The following is a 15,659-nucleotide window of genomic DNA, read 5'->3' as shown; positions in this document are numbered from 1 at the left end:
CTTTCATATCATCGTCGTTCCACCTAATAGAATGACTAACACAAGAAGCTTGCAACCCTGCTAGTCCAACATCCAATATACATTCATGGGTTGTATATATTAAGACTATTGATGTGTTATGTTAATTTATCATTTGTAAGCTTGACGACAAAAAGATATTTAAGTATGAAGTATTAAACAATTAAGAAAAAGTTAATATATTTATAATTTTCTCAAAATCCCTCTTACTTACAGGAATAACATTAATTTTCCAATAAAACTTAGTGTATGGTGCAAATGCAAGTAATAAAAACATGACAGATATAACACTTGTGGGCACTATCTGCGTTCTAAGCAAAGCTTTTCCACGTTACCATAAATAAAATACGATGAAAGAGTTAAAATGCATTGTGCAATTAAAGATAACATATTTAAAATATGCATCGATGATCCAATACATATTTTTAAGTATAAATTAATATTTAATAAATATTTTAAAATTATATATGATCTGGATGTTGTATTGAAAATACTCAGATGATACCTTAGGATAGTATTAATATTTTAATATTTATGCGATGTTAATATAATTTTTAAAGTACCCTATGATATCATCTCAAATCATAAGATTATCATAGAAATTTTTACTCTCATTTCATCATCCATTTTTTTCAATTTTTGTCATCACCCCTTTTGTTTAAAATTTTATTTATTTATTTTTAAAGATTGTTTTATATTTATTTATATGATTATATTTTTATTTATTAATATATATGAGCCATATAAATTTTTTGTAAGATTGTATACATCAATTTTATTTATTTATTTTATTTTAAAATATGTTTATTTTTTAATGAATATTTAAATATTATAAAGATAAATTTATTATATAATATTTAATAAACTTTTGAAATATAATTTTAACAAACAGCACTTACATCAATTCACATTTAAAATATAGCTTTTTATATATTATTTATTAAACACTCAAGAATATTGTATAACTATGCATTCATTCAGACATCTTTTTCTAAATATATGTTAAAAATAGAAATATATTCTCAAATACTATAAAATTCTTATCATGTATATAAATGGATGAAAACATCCAGTTACATGAACTCAATCTAATTAGGATGACATCAACCGCATTCATATCATGAATAAGATTGGAATAATAATAATAATTATTAATTATTATATAATAAAATAGCTAAAAATTAAGGAACAGGTTAACATCAAGCCTTTCTATTTCTTCGCCAAAGGCACAGGAAGAGGACTTTCTTCTTCTGCTCTCTCTCCTCCCCTCGCTCCCGTCGAAGCTTCGCCGCCGCCACCTTCAGTACAACCTCCGCGGGCGCTGCTTCTATAATCTCCTTCACCGCCGCCGTCTCGCGCTTGCTGAACCGGCGAGCAATCAAGCAGAGCCACGACGACGTCCACATGATCGCGGACAGCCTGCCGCAGAAAACCGTCATCGCCAAGCCGGTGACGAGGAGAAACGCCCTGGTGGCCGAACTGCACAGCGTCGGCGGCGACCGCTTCGGAATTTCCTTCTGCTCCGGAGGATCCGGGAAACCGGATGTGACCGCCGATGACAAACGAGATATTGAGGCGGAAGACGCAGAGGAGGAGGAGGAGGAGGAAGAAGAAGAAGAAGAGGAGGAGAAGAAGGGCGAGGACGAGGAAGAGGCGGAGGAAAAGACCGCCGCCGCAGACCTATGGTTATCGTCACCGTCCCTGGATTTCGCGCTCGATTCCGACGCGGTCTTCGACGAATCCGACAACCGGCTCGAATCCTTCCTCTCTTTCCCGTTCCGATTCTGCCAAAATCATTGAAAACCGGTAAAAGAGAACGAATCTTAATCCTAAATCCACTTCGGATCGACCAAAAACCATGGAATTGGCGTCCATACCGGACAAGTAAGGAAAGATACGGATCTAAAGAACTTGGCTAGGACTCGGGATTGCAAGCGCCACCTCCTCGGTCGTGGTCCATCCTGCAAGGCCTCCTCGCCCCGGCCGGAGGAACCCACGGAGCCCCGTGAGGACTCCTCCACCTCGTCCTCCTCTGCGGCCGCCGCGCCGAAACATAGGAATCCATGGCCCCTCTTCCAGCTCCGCGGTCTCATTGCGGTCTCGAGTTCAAGGTCCGGCATTGGTGCTTGCGGTCGGAGGTCCGTAGCGCGCAGGCGCAGGGCGACATTGCAGTCCGCGGTCCGCGGTGGCGTGATTTGGACGAATGGCTTTATAGAACTGCGGGCAGAGAGCGGTGCTGCCCGTAACGGGTTACGGATCGGCTTTTTAGTGGAGGCGGATGGAGAGGCCGAACGGTCAATCTGTCGCCCACGTCAGCGGGTATTGTTTCGGGGGGCGAATTGGTGAGGAAAGCACTGCTGTATTGGTCGGCCATTTTCTGTGTTATTTCGACAGCTATTGGGCAGCAATGGTCGTTTACAGCATGGTTATGTTGACCCATTCGCTTCTTGTTGGGTTACGTTTTGACTTTTTTTATAAGTACGATTTGGCTCCGAAGGGGATGGGATAAGGATGGAAGATGATGAACAGGATTGAGGTGTGACTGACCCTTCGTTTCTGGTCCACCGTAACTTGAGGAAGCCATCTAAAAGCACAATCCTTAGCATCTGGTGCATGGAGCAATCAAACAAGCGACAGCGCATTGCCTTCACCAGTAATTGGACAAAACCAAAAAAGTAAAACTAATACATAATGAAGTAGCTCCACGTAGTCATGTGTACGGTGGCAGGAAGGGCTGACATGACCTCACGCATGGGGACCGGACTAGTGAGGGATCTCAGATGGGACATAAAGCAGTATCTTCTTTGTCCTGCTGCTTCCATACGAATAGCGTACTGTCCTTTCTTCTGCTGCTGCTGCCATGTGACATGAGCGCTTTGACTCGCCACGTTTCAATCATGTCGGCGTGTGGACTGCTGCAGATGTGCCACTCGTACGAAAGATTCCACCTCATAACACAACTCGTCTGCCCAACGGTAGCAGCAGCCTAATTAAGCACCTTTCTCTCCTTTCCCCATATTGGGACGGCCAATGTGACGAGATCGGGGGGCTCATGCTAATGTACACGTATGCAACACACTGTGTAGTACTTCGAATAAGGATCTCTCATCAATATTACTGCTATTGCACTCCACGAAACATACAATTAAACGTAGCGTAGCGGATATTTATATCTTCAGGAATGGAGGGCAGAGATCCGGCTCTGCCTGATATCCTGGCCGTCCGATGAGGATCCGACGGCGGGTTCGGTCTCTGGACTCGAGCACCGGTGGCCGAGGATCATAGATCGAGCCCCCCTCGCGCGTCGAGTCACATCCGTCCATCGCATCGAAGCACGCACACAGCTCCTCCTTTAAATTCAATTAAAATATATTTATATAATTACCCCTAACAAACAAACGGAAAAGAATAAAAGGGAAAGAGAGGAGGAGAGATTTTTATTCCTTTTGATTTGGAGCGTACTTTGTTTATGAATTCGCAGGAGGAGATGGCGGAGCGGAAGGCAGGGAATTGGGAGGGGAAGAGCACGTTGGCGGCCGAGAGGAGCGCCGCCGCTGCGATCACGGAAGGTTTGAACTCCATCATCTTAATCTCTACATAGTTCGATTGGCTCTTTGTTCGTCAAGATGTTCGGTTCAAAAGATTGTAATAGTGGGGAGAAGGTTGGAGATTTTAGTGATCACCGTCTTGGGCTCTGAGGATGGTGAGGGAGGCGCGCGATCGGAGTGCTCGGAGGAGCGAGGGATGAGTAGGGGAGAAGAAGGTGACGAAGAACCGGAGGAAGGAGAACGGCGTGATCGATCTCATCCGCCAATCCAGCGCCCCCAGGATTAGCATCTCCATCCTAAAGATTGTTCGACTGTCGAACGGCGACCCTTCTTCACCCTGAAGTAGCAAATTCGTAGGTTGGGATTCCGATCCAAAGGTCGGAAATGAAGGGGACCTGGGGAATGGATCACACCTGGAAATGGGCGAGGGGGAAATGGGTCTCCGTCATCTTGGAGGCGAGGGAGATGCAGGAGACGGAGAGTAGGCGGACGATCCGAGGCTTCTCCCTCTGCAGCCAAAGATCAAGATTAAGGAACCGATCTCATCATTCTTGTTCGGTGATCTAAATTGGTTTCGTCTTCACCGGGATCTGGCGCTTGGAGAGGAAACGATCGACGTAGTTGACGGCGAGGTAGGTCAGGAACGGATCCGCGTCGTTGCAGGTGAACTGCGCCTGTGGAGCAGGAACAGGGACCATCAATGTTGTCGATCGTCTTCCAATGGAACAGGGAGCAAGTAGCTCTAGTTACCTGGACGATTAGGGAGACGGCGTCTCTGCGGACGGCGATATCTATAGTGGAGGCGATGGAATGGTCGAGCTCGGCTGCGAAGAGGGCCGAGACGGACGCCCGCCGCCGCTGCTGCTCGTCGTCATCGGCGCTGGCCAGCGGGTTCTCGAGATCCAGCTCCATTGGTTTCTCCCTGTTCTGCCCTCCCTACTTTAACGTAGAGAAGGAACAGAAGCGCAGGCCGACAAGACCATTTCAGAGAGAGAGAGAGAGATGGTCTCTATCTATGGCACTGAAATCTTGACAGCTGAGACGCCATATATATAGACAGGTAGATGAGACGCGGGGGTGGTGTCACTTTCTTAAGCTTCGTTCTTTGTCAAGGGGAGCGAGCACCTGCGAGAGGTGAAGTGCTGCTGAGGAGAGAGCTTAGAACTTAATCCTAAGCAAGAGACATGTCATTTGTGGCACACAGGTTAGTCAAAGTTCCGTATCCACAAGTTCCCTTATTACGTTCATTAAAATATATACACGTATGTGATGATAGAAGGATGGTTGTATCTAATAATTAAAAGAATCAAATTATATATATTATATTTAATTTATAATATAACATTTCAATTTTTAGTTTGAATTAGTGTAAGAAATGATAGTCTTATTCAATTATATCATTATTCGAGATATAAAAAAGTATAATTCTTTCGTGGAAGGATTCAAAGAGTTTGGTAAAAAGATTGCTAATTATTTTCGTATGTAGTTCATTCTTGAAATAAGTCGTTTTCATATGATATAGAGGTAATGCTCGAGTTATTATTAAAATGAACTATTTTTGTCTGGTGAGTTTATAATTTGTGATTTGGATGTTGTAGTGGATACGGACATGATGTGGACCTATCGACCCATGAGTTTAAGATATATTAACACTGTTCATGTATGATAGAGGACATTCATTAAAGGCATAGCAAGCTGTTCATCTCGAGTTCTCCATTCATGGATAAAAATGGACACAACGTTAAGGACGCGATCCTGGGGGATTCGCCTTGTCCCTTCTTTTCTTTTCGCTTCAGCGAGAGACTTGAATTGTTCCTCCAAGCCGACGCTCCCCGGCCGTGGGCTCGTAAGGTCCCCCGGTACCCCCCATCCCCACCACGTGAGTCTGGCACAGACATAGTGATTGGACGTTGTGGGAGACATCTCCAGGCAAAGTCCAAGGCGTAGTCCTCTTGTGTATTTTTCACCCATGGTAAGCTACACGGCCATGTAGATGTGGGAAGGAGATCCGGGCACGGTCTCCTGATCAACACAACTTGGATCACCCACGTGAGTGTCTTTGGAAGGGAGCGCACGAGAAGAGACCAACATCGCTGCTGCTGGGAATAAAATGCTGCAAATCTTGCTTTGCATAGATGATGCTGGACGATACTTGAGTTGGAATCTATCAACGGAAGAAGCCACTTAGTGATGAGGACCTCACCTCTGCCCATGTCTCTCCTGCACGAGCATATATCAGCCATCACACCCGTTCGCTTGGTTGTCTGATACTGTATCGAGCTTGACAGTGAAGGCAGATACATCTCACAGTTCTGAAGCATCTGTTGCCCTAGCAAATTGGAGAGAGATTATATGGCTCTGCAATGTGTCCTTGTTTCCATCAATTACAACAGCCTTCTCATACTCTGTTGCACTCACGGAGGAAGACAAAACGCTTTAGGGTCATAGATAGGGAAGTGTTTGCACGCTGGGAATGATATAGCTGGAAGGAAGGTGCCATCATCAGTGTTGTCAAACTGTTGCGCGTGTTGAGGTTGGTTTGATTCATTAGAATGTCTCAGCCACAGGAGTGCGTGGGAAGTCATCATCTCATGCCATATTACTCACGCGCGGAACGAAATCATCATTGGATAGCACCGTAGCCCTTGAGGAGCACCAAATAGGCCCGCAGATGACAAACCAACCCTTCCTCCTACGATCAATTAGGTGAGGATTTGAATCAACTTGAGCTTCTGTTTAGATAATCAGATATTTGAATTAAAATATGATTCTTGAAGGTGAAAGAATGTGCAGTACCAATTAGATCTGACACTTGTCCACTTTGACTATACATAATGACATTGCTACTTAAGCACCAAGACTCTGTTTTATAGGTCAAGGCATGTCATAGCATCTCGATATAATCAAGTTCATCTCCTCATGACCTATGTGACTCCATCACCGACAATAAAATCATACTAGTCTAACTCATTGGTGTCAGAATATACTAACTAGGCTCACTTTATCGCTGTTGTAGCCTCAAGTTCAAGCAAATATGATATGAGGAGACTATCTCTTGATACTATATATGATTTATCGAAAGTTCTTTGTCGTCTCTTGTTATCATTCCTCCAACATATTAATTACAATTGTTCTCATACTATAGCCTTCGTGGCATAAGGGTCTCCTCTTTCTGGAGGGATGAACCTAATTAATAACTCATTAAGTATGATTTATAATATGATATCTTATAACTTAAACATTGAAAAAGGGATAACAGGTCAATCTTTGTCACTCTCTTCATATCTGTCTTCCAAATGAATTTATGAGTATTTCAAAATATAAGAATATTATTATAAAAAAAAATATTTTTTCAATGACACATAATCACATAATTAACACGAGAAGGATAAGTGCTCAGTCAACAATTGAGCAATGTAAACATCAACCTAATATTAAAATATCAAAAAATATTTTACTTATATTCTAATTAAATTTATTATAAAAAATCATCAAATTATAGTAATCAATGATAGTTATTGTTTACTTGAGATTTTCTTTTTTTATTTCGAATTTGACTAAAGAATTGGAGGAATCGCGTCAAAAACTTCATCCAGCCTCATTCTTTATATATGTCAACATCAACTTATGAGATATTTTTAGCTCCGTCCACATTTTGTATCCATGCGAGCTCAAACTAAGTTTGACTGATACAAACATCACCCACATTATTAGGTAATTGAATATCAAATAAATTGCCACTGAATCACCAAAACCACGTAGCATAGAACGGTGTCGATCGGTCCTGTCCATAATCCACATATACTTTACAAACTCCATTACTCGTGAGATTTATTATTATTATTTTTAATCCTTTCATCCAACAACAACGATTTAAGTGACTTTTTTTCTCTCTTCTTCTTTCATTTCCCCAGTTGATTTCGTATGCTATCTGAAGAACCAGTTCATAAGCTGGAAAGCATCATCGCACAACTGCTCTGCTTCCTCCATTTACTCTAGTAATTAGTTGACTTGCAAGTCTGCGGTCAACCAATGGTGGTGGGGTTTGGACAGGCGATTTAAATGGAATGACCGCTTCTCAACCCTCACCTGCACGGCACGAGCATCCCTGACGAGCTACAGGCCTCGTGTACTAACCCTGCTCATCGAGGCAGGCGATGCACATGCTTGTGCTGCTTCTCCATCGATATCTTACCCGCAGAAGCAGTGACCCCGAGGTAATAATATTGGAGTGCGATAGCCCTTTGTCTTGCGCCAAGCATTACGCCAAGCTTGACAGCCGAGACGGATCAAATGGCATGGCTTCTTTCTACATTTCGGATCCAAGAGATGATCTGACGCAGTTTTCTCCCTTCTTCTTACTGTTGGAGAGACTGGGTATTGATGCATGAAGAAGAATTAGGAAAGCCAACAACGCATACATTGTCGACAGGGATGCTTGCATAACACGGCGCCTTAAGGCGACCGGGGAGTTGGTCTCTCTCTTGACTTGGGAACACGCGCACCAAAGAAAAATAAAAAGCCAAGTTTTTGTTAATGGTCGCCACGACCACTCGTCAATGAACCATTTCCCACTTATTTTATGTTGCGGACATGAATCCCATCTCTCTCACACGGTCAAGTCGGCGGCTCTTTTGTAACATCTCGTCTTCCTCCGCTCTCCGCTGTTTCTGGCGGTGAAAAGGGGCACCCAAACCCTAGCCGGATGAGCAGAGGAATGGCGTTAGCTAACGAGAATCCCGAGGCGTCCGGTGGCGGCAACGTCTGGAACCTCTGCCGGATGCCCTTCTGGCAGGCCGGCGGCAGCGGCTCCTCCTCGTCATCTGCCGCTGCGGGGGTGAGTCACCACCACGTCATCCACGGACATGCACCTCGATCGGCGGAGGGATCCGACACGCAGTACTCCGGTGCCTCCGGCTCCGTCTCGTCGGTGGCCAAGTCGCTGCTGCTCACCCGGCGCCGCCTTCGTCTTGATCCCGCCAGCAAGCTCTACTTCCCTTGTGAGTTTGTACTACTTATTTGATTGGATTTTTTTTTTCTTCATCGCATGCGAAGTCTATAAGGCACCTTTTGGTGTTTTTTGACCGTCTTGCTTGTCATAAGGATTTATCCCCTTCGCGATCTGTCAAAGAAAGGTTTCGATTTTAGATCGGAATTAGAGTTCAGTGTGATAGTGGTGGGGATTAGACTACTTTCTTTCTAATAGATCGTTGTTTGTGGAATATTCAGGGCAAAGGAAAAATAAAAAGGGAAAAAAAGGGGCTTTTTTTTTCTTACTACAGCTTGAGGGGGAATTTGATCTGTTGGATCTGAAAATTTTAGGGTTTCCTTTCCGCTTATTTTGTATAGTTTGATTTGTATCTTTAGGGAGGAAAAAGAGAAGGGGAAAGAAGCTTCTTTCCTTGCTACATCTCGAGGGGCAACTTGATTTTTTGGTTCGAAAACTATCGGCTCCTTACCATTTATATTATATAGCCTTATTGTTCTTAAACTTCATTAGATGAATATGTTTTGATTGTTTGCTGATACACTCTAACTACAGTTTGTGTTTTTTGGGTTTGACTCTAAATGTTTTGGTTGTTTGCTGACTAGAAACACTGAAACTGCAGCTTCTGCTTTTTTGGGTTTGAATCTAAAATGACTTTGTTCCTTTAGACCTTAGAATTAGGTTTGAGGACACTTCCTTTCTTGTTCAATATTTAGTAATTGAGAGGTTTTACAATTTCTGATGTGCTTGTTTGGCTTATGTTTATGCTGAATTTATCATAAATGTGGAATTTTGAGGATGTATAACTATGAGACAAAAGATAAAAATTTGTGATTTTGTTCTTGCTCGCTCACTGTCATGTCATTCTTGATATGTTTCTTTCGCTCTTGCTCGCTCACTGTCATGTCATTCTTGATATGTTTCTTTCGCTCTTGCTCGCTCACTGTCATGTCATTCTTGATATGTTTCTTTCACTCTTGCTTGCTGACTGTTATGTTATTCTTCATATGTTTCTTCTTTTATTTAATGCTGAAGATGAACCTGGAAAGCAAGTCAGGAGTGCGATCAAGATTAAGAATACAAGCAAGTCACCTGTAGCATTTAAGGTTTGTCAAGCACTCTCATCTCTTTCAATTCTAATTTAGTGCTTAGCATGGTCTATTTCCTCAATCTCGGTCCATTCTTTTTTATATTTCATCTTTTTTCTTCTAAGGTTTGCATAAATCTTCTTAACGAAATAATGAGTTCTTTCTTATTATTTTCAAAATTGTTATTAATGTAGTGTTTAACTGATGTTTTATTGTGGTTTTAGTTTCAAACTACCTCCCCAAAAAGCTGTTTCATGCGCCCTCCTGGAGCAATACTTTCTCCTGGGGAACATATTATAGCAACTGGTATATTTGCCTCCACATTTTCGTTCCTATTTTCCTTTTTATTGCTTTCTGTATCAGTGATCTAGATGTACATTTTAATTTCTCATCTCAATTATCATATTTTAGTTTTCAAGTTTGTGGAGCACCCAGAGAACAATGAAAAAGTTCTAGATCAAAAAAACAAGGTCAAGTTTAAGATTGTAAGTTTGAAGGTCAAAGGACCAATGGAGTATGTACCTGAACTGGTGAGTACTATCTATACTTGAGTTGCAAATTTATCCTTCTTCTACAGATATAGAAGCTCTACATAGTATTACGAGTAAGGTTATTATCAGTTGTATATTAGCGTGCCTCTTTGATGGGCAAATGTTATCTGAAGTTGTAGGCATGGATGTGCTACATGTATTTATTCACTATTTAATGGGTTTAGTGGAAATCTGCAACAACCACAACACAGTTGTTTTTTATGAGCAATTATCCAAAACAATATGATTAATGAGTTTCACATCGGTGTCGAGCATTACTAGTTGGAATCAGCTATCAAATTGATATCAGCCTTGCAACTAATTATCCGTGTGCCTTTAAATAAATTGATCTGTTTTCATTTGAAGCTTCGGAAGACCTTCACTCTCCCATGATTTATAAATTACCTTTTAAATGAAGGCAATGTTAGGATAAGCAATTTGAGTTTTTAGATGGTCGACAGTGTTATGACTGTGAGACTGGATGGCAGAATTTCTGAGATAAACTCTCTGTGACTACCACTGATATGAATCAGAGGTTGTAGGCATGTCTGTGCTACATGTATATATTAAGTATTTCATGGGATATGTATAAATCTATGACAATCACAATATAGCTGTATCTTGGACAACATGAGCAATTATTCGAAACAATATGATTAATGAGTTTCACATCAATACCGAGCATAACTAGTTGGGATTAGCTATCAAATTGACATCAGCCTTTCATCTAAATTAACCATTTGCTTTTATATGAATTTATCTGTTTGCAATCGAAGCTTCCCAAAACCTTTACTCCCCTGATTTACAAATTTACCTCTAAAATGAAGGCAATGTCTAGGATAAGCATTTTGAGTTTTTAGATGGTTGACATAGTTATGACTGTGAGACTGGATAGCAGAATTTCTGAGATAAACTCTATCTGTGATTACCAGTGACCTTAATAATGCCTTACGTTTCTTGTTTTCTTGCCATGTCTTTCTTAAGCTTTTCCTTCCCTCGAATAAAACAAGGAATGATATTCCAACTGACGGTCATATCATGTCTAAGCAGTTTGATGAGCAGAAAGACCAGGTTGCTGTGGAGCAAATTTTGAGCGTAGTATTCTTGAATGTCGAGCGTCCTTCTCCGGTGAGTCATTACTTCAAATTAAGTATTTGATTTGTTACGTGGCCTAGAAAAACCATCTTATCAATGAAATAGGCCTGAAAAGTTGGCTTATATGTCGATGTCTTTTGAAAGCGATTGGATAAATTGAAGCGCCAACTAGCCGAGGCTGATGCAGCAGTTGAGGCACACAAGAAACCTCCCGAAGAAACTGGGCCGAGGATACTCGGTGAAGGGCTAGTCATAGATGAGTGGGTAATAGCCGCCCCAAACTAATAGAATTTGATCAATTCATCCTGAATTTATCTGTTGGTGATCATTCTTACCCATTCTTCTTGTTTTCCAGAAAGAACGCAGAGAAAGATATCTGGCTCAGCATCAGGTCGAATTCGTTGACTCCGTATGAACTGCGATGAGATTTCTTTCATGACAATTGAATGAACGAATCATATATTGCTGAGAAAATATCTATGTTTGTCCAGTCTAAAGACTTTCCAGCCTCCTTACTTGGTCAGCAACCTTTGGTAATTGTAATACTTAAATAAAATTATGCTCTGTTTGTAGATATGAGATTTTTGTGATGAAATAAACCACTTGGATTGCATCAAAAACATCATCTGATTCTGCCTATGTTTTGTATCTGATTCTTAATTCTTAGCTGGGGTACAATTTGAGTAGCTTTATAGATGAGGAAATGTTTAAACATCTCAGCATTTGGGCAAAACATGATACACAATTGTCCCATATTTTCCCTTGGAACCATTGATTAAACTTAGTTTGACATTTATAACTGTGACCAATATTAAAGCATCCATATAGGGGATCAACTGCTGTCAAATATTAAAATAGCATATGCCGTCACAAGGAGCATCATAACTTGGGTTAGCCCGTCTCAAGAACAAGAAGCCAAACTCTATGCGTGACATCCCGAGGGCTTCCTTTGTTGCTTCATAGATCGGAAACATCGACCTAAACTAGTTAACATGTATAAATAGGAGGGTACATTGGCAGTCAATCGACATAGCAGAGAGAGAGAGAGAGAGATTGTGGCCATGGCAACCAGCAAAGCTGCTACGTTCTATTCCTTGGCCGTCCTCTTAGCGCTCCTCCTTACCATCTCCTCGACCGAGGGGAGGCTGAGTAAGTCTCGAAGCTACTGCTCTGACCAAACACTCGTTTTGTATTGGTCACGCACCTTGTGATCGAGCAATAACCATTCTTTTGTGATCTTTTCTTACAAGCTCTGGTGGTGCGGAAAACATCGCTACCGAGCTGCAAGACTGTTTACGGGGTGAAGAGCGGCGACACGTGCTTCGCAGTCGCTCAGCTGTTCCACCTGACAGCTTTCGAGTTCAGTGCCATCAATCCTAATCTTGACTGCGATAAACTCTTTGTGGACCAATGGCTGTGCATCAACGGGATCGCTTGAAGGAAGGCTTCCTTCTTCGCAGCGATATTGGATGTTCTTCTTCGTTTCTGTTGAAGAAGTAGTAAACTTGTGTGTGACATGATTGGGCGACAAATTTTCTTTCTTCTCTGTTCCTTTTCTGTTGGGTGTTAAAGAGTCCCTCTCGAGGATTCCAAGAATAATATATATTCGAGTGTTCTACTAAAGATTGTCATCTTCACTGCGATCAATGTTGAGCCAGAAGTCGCCACGAGTGTTGAACAGAGAAGCTGAAAGCTTTGTGATGCAGTCTCCAAAAGCCAAAGAAAAATATACCGTGACGAACATTGGATATCAAATGTAAACTTGGCTTAAGACATGACAAAATACATTCTTTTTTGGTGTCTCAGATAGCAGAGACTACCTTTCTGTTGTTCTCCACTGCATCCACCGGCTCCTGGCCTCCATGAGCATGGCCGTCATCATCGATGAATCTGCCCCAGAACCAATGATCTCTCCAAACAAGAACCATCTTCTCGATGGGGATGTTCTTGGTCTCGGGCAGAAAGAAGTAGATAAAGGTGGTCATGATCACCACCCAGCCTCCGAAGAAGTAGAAGAGCCCAAACTTGAGGTGGCAGAGCAAGGGGAGGAAGGCCTGGGCGATGGAGAAGGTGAAGAACATGTTGACTGATATGGCCAAGCTTTGGGCGGCCGTTCGGATCTCCAGTGGGAAGATCTCACTGGGTAGCAGGATGGTCAGCGGCCCCCACGACCATGCAAACCCTGCGACGTAGATGCAGATGAAGGCCACCACGATCCAAGCATACAGCTTCGACATGCTGGCTTCGCCGGTGCTCCCAAAGTTCACCGCTATCAGCGTTCCGACAATGATCTGTAGTCAAAGGAGGCACTTGAACTAGTCAGAGCGAGATGTAATCTAATGTTCTCTGATCTCTATCGGTTCTGGAATCATGATTTGGAATGGATACATAGGACAAGTATTTTGTGGATATTTTACCTGGCAAACAAACATTTGAGGTCCGCCCTCCAAGTAGAGCAATCTCCTCCCTATCTTGTCCACAGTCGAGATGGAAACCAATGTGGCAAACATGTTCACCAGACCTACGATGACTGCGGACATCAGCGACCCATTGCTGCCGAACCCAATGGTCTTGAAGAGCACCGGAGCGTAGAACATGATGACATTGATCCCCGTCAGCTGCTGAAACGAAGGCAACAGCACAGCCATCACAAGCTGTGGCCTGTGCTTTCTCTTTCCCATGTTGGACCAACCATGTCGAACCCTCTTCGATTCATCGCTTGCTGCAACCATGTCATTGAATTCCTCGTCCACGTCTTGGATACCGCGGATCCTTTGAAGCGTCGTTCTCGCCTTCTCGGTGTGACCGCGAGCCACAAGCGAGTTGGGGGAGTCGGGGAGGAACACAGAGCCTACTGTGATGATCATGGCAGGGACTGCGGCAAGTGATAAGCTGATGCGCCAGCTCCAGTCACCTATGATCTTGGAGGTGCCGTAGTTGATGAGATTGGCAGAGAAGATGCCGAAGGTTATCATTAGTTGGAATCCCATGTTAAGCATGCCGCGGAGATGAGGCGGAGCCATTTCCGAAAGGTAAAGAGGAGTTGACTGTAATCGAATCGTAGATACGTTGAGATGATCATCATCAGAGCTGTGGATGATGGCAGAGAGAAATGAGTTTACCTGACAGGCGAACCCAACACCGACACCGAGAAGGATTCGGCCGACGATGAGCATCGCGACGTTCTCGGCGGCACCGTTCATGACAGATCCAGCGAGGAAGATGACACCCCCAATGAGCATGGAGTTCTTCCGTCCGAGTGCCCTCGCCACGGTCGATGCCAACAAGGAGGTGACGAGAGTCGCTAAGTAGAGTGAGGAGGTGAATGTGGTGAGGAGTTGGCTGTCGAACTTGCAGTACTGGTTGGAACTCCTGTCTGCCGCCATCATCATCTTTCTGTGTACCGAAGGGAAGAACTTTGATAGGAACGGCTCCATGGAGGTGACTCCACCTGAGCAGAGAAGGATTCGCACATAGAAAGACATTTTTTGATCATTTATATCAATCTTATATGAAGAGGGAAACCAAAAGGAGATTTAGAAGCTTTCAAACAATAGAATTACTCGTGCAATTACAGTGATTCAGACAGACAAAAAGAAATTGCTTCCATGAACACTAGTTTGTAGTTACCCAGTTGATGAGACAGGGATGGAGAAAGGGTTACCTGAGATGCCTAAATCATAACCAAAGATTAGACCGCTGGTGGCTGCGACAAGGCACGTAAGAATCACGAAGGGAGTCGTCTTCCCGGGATAAGCCTTTTGGGTGCTGCTTCTACCTGACACAAAACCAGTAATAGCCATTCCTGTGGGAAGCTTCTCCTCGTTAATTGCAGAAGCAGCAGCAGCTGCCGGAACAGAGAGAGAGAGAGAGAGAGCTCTACCAACAGCTCCAGTACTGCATCGGGAGCTTAAAATATTCATTAATGTCTACAGAGTAAGGAATGGACAACGTGCAGCGAGTTGTCAAAGCTGACTCTCACGCTATCACCAGCGAAGTCTCATAGCGTTCAGCAAATAGTCAAAAGACCACTACAGTGATGAATCTGTAGTGTGTCACCAATGCATTCTCATGGCGGCCACCACCACACGTCGTCCCTGTCCTTTTGCCAGGAAAAGGGAACAAGATAAACGAACCGAATCCACGATCTAGATAGCATTACATGACGCCAAAAGCTTGGTAGGCGCAGCAGCATCCCTAATCCAATCCAGTCAATTTTCCATTACACGGTCAACCCTACTCCTTATAATCATACATTCATCAATCGAACGTTTCCACAGAGAATCATGTGAAAGGGGAAATTGAGGTTAGAGAAACAATGGTGCGCAGGAGATACAAAGGGACGCATCGTTTTCATGCTCTATGATTGAGTAGGCGAAGACTTTGACTCAGA

At 43.0% G+C, this 15,659-nt stretch overlaps 3 protein-coding genes, 1 long non-coding RNA gene and 1 pseudogene across 4 annotated transcripts; 2 read left to right on the top strand and 3 right to left on the bottom strand.

The window, feature by feature from the left end:
- Window positions 1–1,085: 1,085 nt before the first annotated feature.
- LOC108952599 (cell wall integrity and stress response component 1) lies at window positions 1,086–2,319 on the bottom strand. Its single transcript, XM_018824953.2, has 2 exons — window positions 1,896–2,319; window positions 1,086–1,802 (listed from the first exon to the last, which is right to left on the bottom strand). Exons 1-2 carry the CDS (start codon window positions 2,136–2,138, stop codon window positions 1,218–1,220), a joined length of 828 nt encoding a protein of 275 aa, XP_018680498.2. The 5' UTR covers window positions 2,139–2,319; the 3' UTR covers window positions 1,086–1,217.
- Window positions 2,320–3,085: 766 nt separating this feature from the next.
- Window positions 3,086–4,765, bottom strand: LOC103982873 (putative cyclin-D6-1; annotated as a pseudogene).
- Window positions 4,766–8,092: 3,327 nt separating this feature from the next.
- Window positions 8,093–11,840, top strand: LOC103982874 (vesicle-associated protein 4-2). The gene is made up of 7 exons (XM_009399935.3): window positions 8,093–8,566; window positions 9,589–9,659; window positions 9,866–9,947; window positions 10,053–10,171; window positions 11,222–11,299; window positions 11,411–11,530; window positions 11,622–11,840. Exons 1-7 carry the CDS (start codon window positions 8,272–8,274, stop codon window positions 11,679–11,681), a joined length of 825 nt encoding a protein of 274 aa, XP_009398210.1. The 5' UTR covers window positions 8,093–8,271; the 3' UTR covers window positions 11,682–11,840.
- A 347-nt stretch (window positions 11,841–12,187) lies between these two features.
- Window positions 12,188–12,913, top strand: LOC135610947 (uncharacterized). The gene is made up of 2 exons (XR_010486390.1): window positions 12,188–12,415; window positions 12,517–12,913. It is a non-coding gene; the product is annotated as an uncharacterized LOC135610947 (long non-coding RNA).
- Window positions 12,914–12,993: 80 nt separating this feature from the next.
- On the bottom strand, window positions 12,994–15,222 carry LOC135610946 (sugar transport protein MST3-like). The gene is made up of 4 exons (XM_065106060.1): window positions 14,931–15,222; window positions 14,389–14,717; window positions 13,684–14,313; window positions 12,994–13,557 (listed from the first exon to the last, which is right to left on the bottom strand). Exons 1-4 carry the CDS (start codon window positions 15,187–15,189, stop codon window positions 13,069–13,071), a joined length of 1,707 nt encoding a protein of 568 aa, XP_064962132.1. The 5' UTR covers window positions 15,190–15,222; the 3' UTR covers window positions 12,994–13,068.
- Window positions 15,223–15,659: the final 437 nt, after the last annotated feature.

This window comes from Musa acuminata, chromosome BXJ2-4 (genome assembly GCF_036884655.1).
Source record: "Musa acuminata AAA Group cultivar baxijiao chromosome BXJ2-4, Cavendish_Baxijiao_AAA, whole genome shotgun sequence".
Classification (NCBI taxonomy): Eukaryota; Viridiplantae; Streptophyta; class Magnoliopsida; order Zingiberales; family Musaceae; genus Musa; species Musa acuminata.
This window is presented reverse-complemented; position numbering and strand designations above follow the sequence as displayed.

Coding starts and splice junctions, on each gene's coding strand:
- LOC108952599 (XM_018824953.2), bottom strand. CDS start 2,138: ATGCCGGACCTTGAACTCGAGACCGCAATGAGACCGCGGAGCTGGAAG. Junction 1,803..1,895: donor TATCTTTCCTTACTTGTCCG/GTATGGACGCCA, acceptor TGATTTTGGCAG/AATCGGAACGGGAAAGAGAG.
- LOC103982874 (XM_009399935.3), top strand. CDS start 8,272: ATGAGCAGAGGAATGGCGTTAGCTAACGAGAATCCCGAGGCGTCCGGT. Junction 9,948..10,052: donor GGAACATATTATAGCAACTG/GTATATTTGCCT, acceptor ATCATATTTTAG/TTTTCAAGTTTGTGGAGCAC. Junction 11,300..11,410: donor ATGTCGAGCGTCCTTCTCCG/GTGAGTCATTAC, acceptor GTCTTTTGAAAG/CGATTGGATAAATTGAAGCG.
- LOC135610946 (XM_065106060.1), bottom strand. CDS start 15,189: ATGAATATTTTAAGCTCCCGATGCAGTACTGGAGCTGTTGGTAGAGCT. Junction 14,718..14,930: donor TTATGATTTAGGCATCTCAG/GTAACCCTTTCT, acceptor TTCTCTGCTCAG/GTGGAGTCACCTCCATGGAG. Junction 14,314..14,388: donor GTGTTGGGTTCGCCTGTCAG/GTAAACTCATTT, acceptor ATTCGATTACAG/TCAACTCCTCTTTACCTTTC.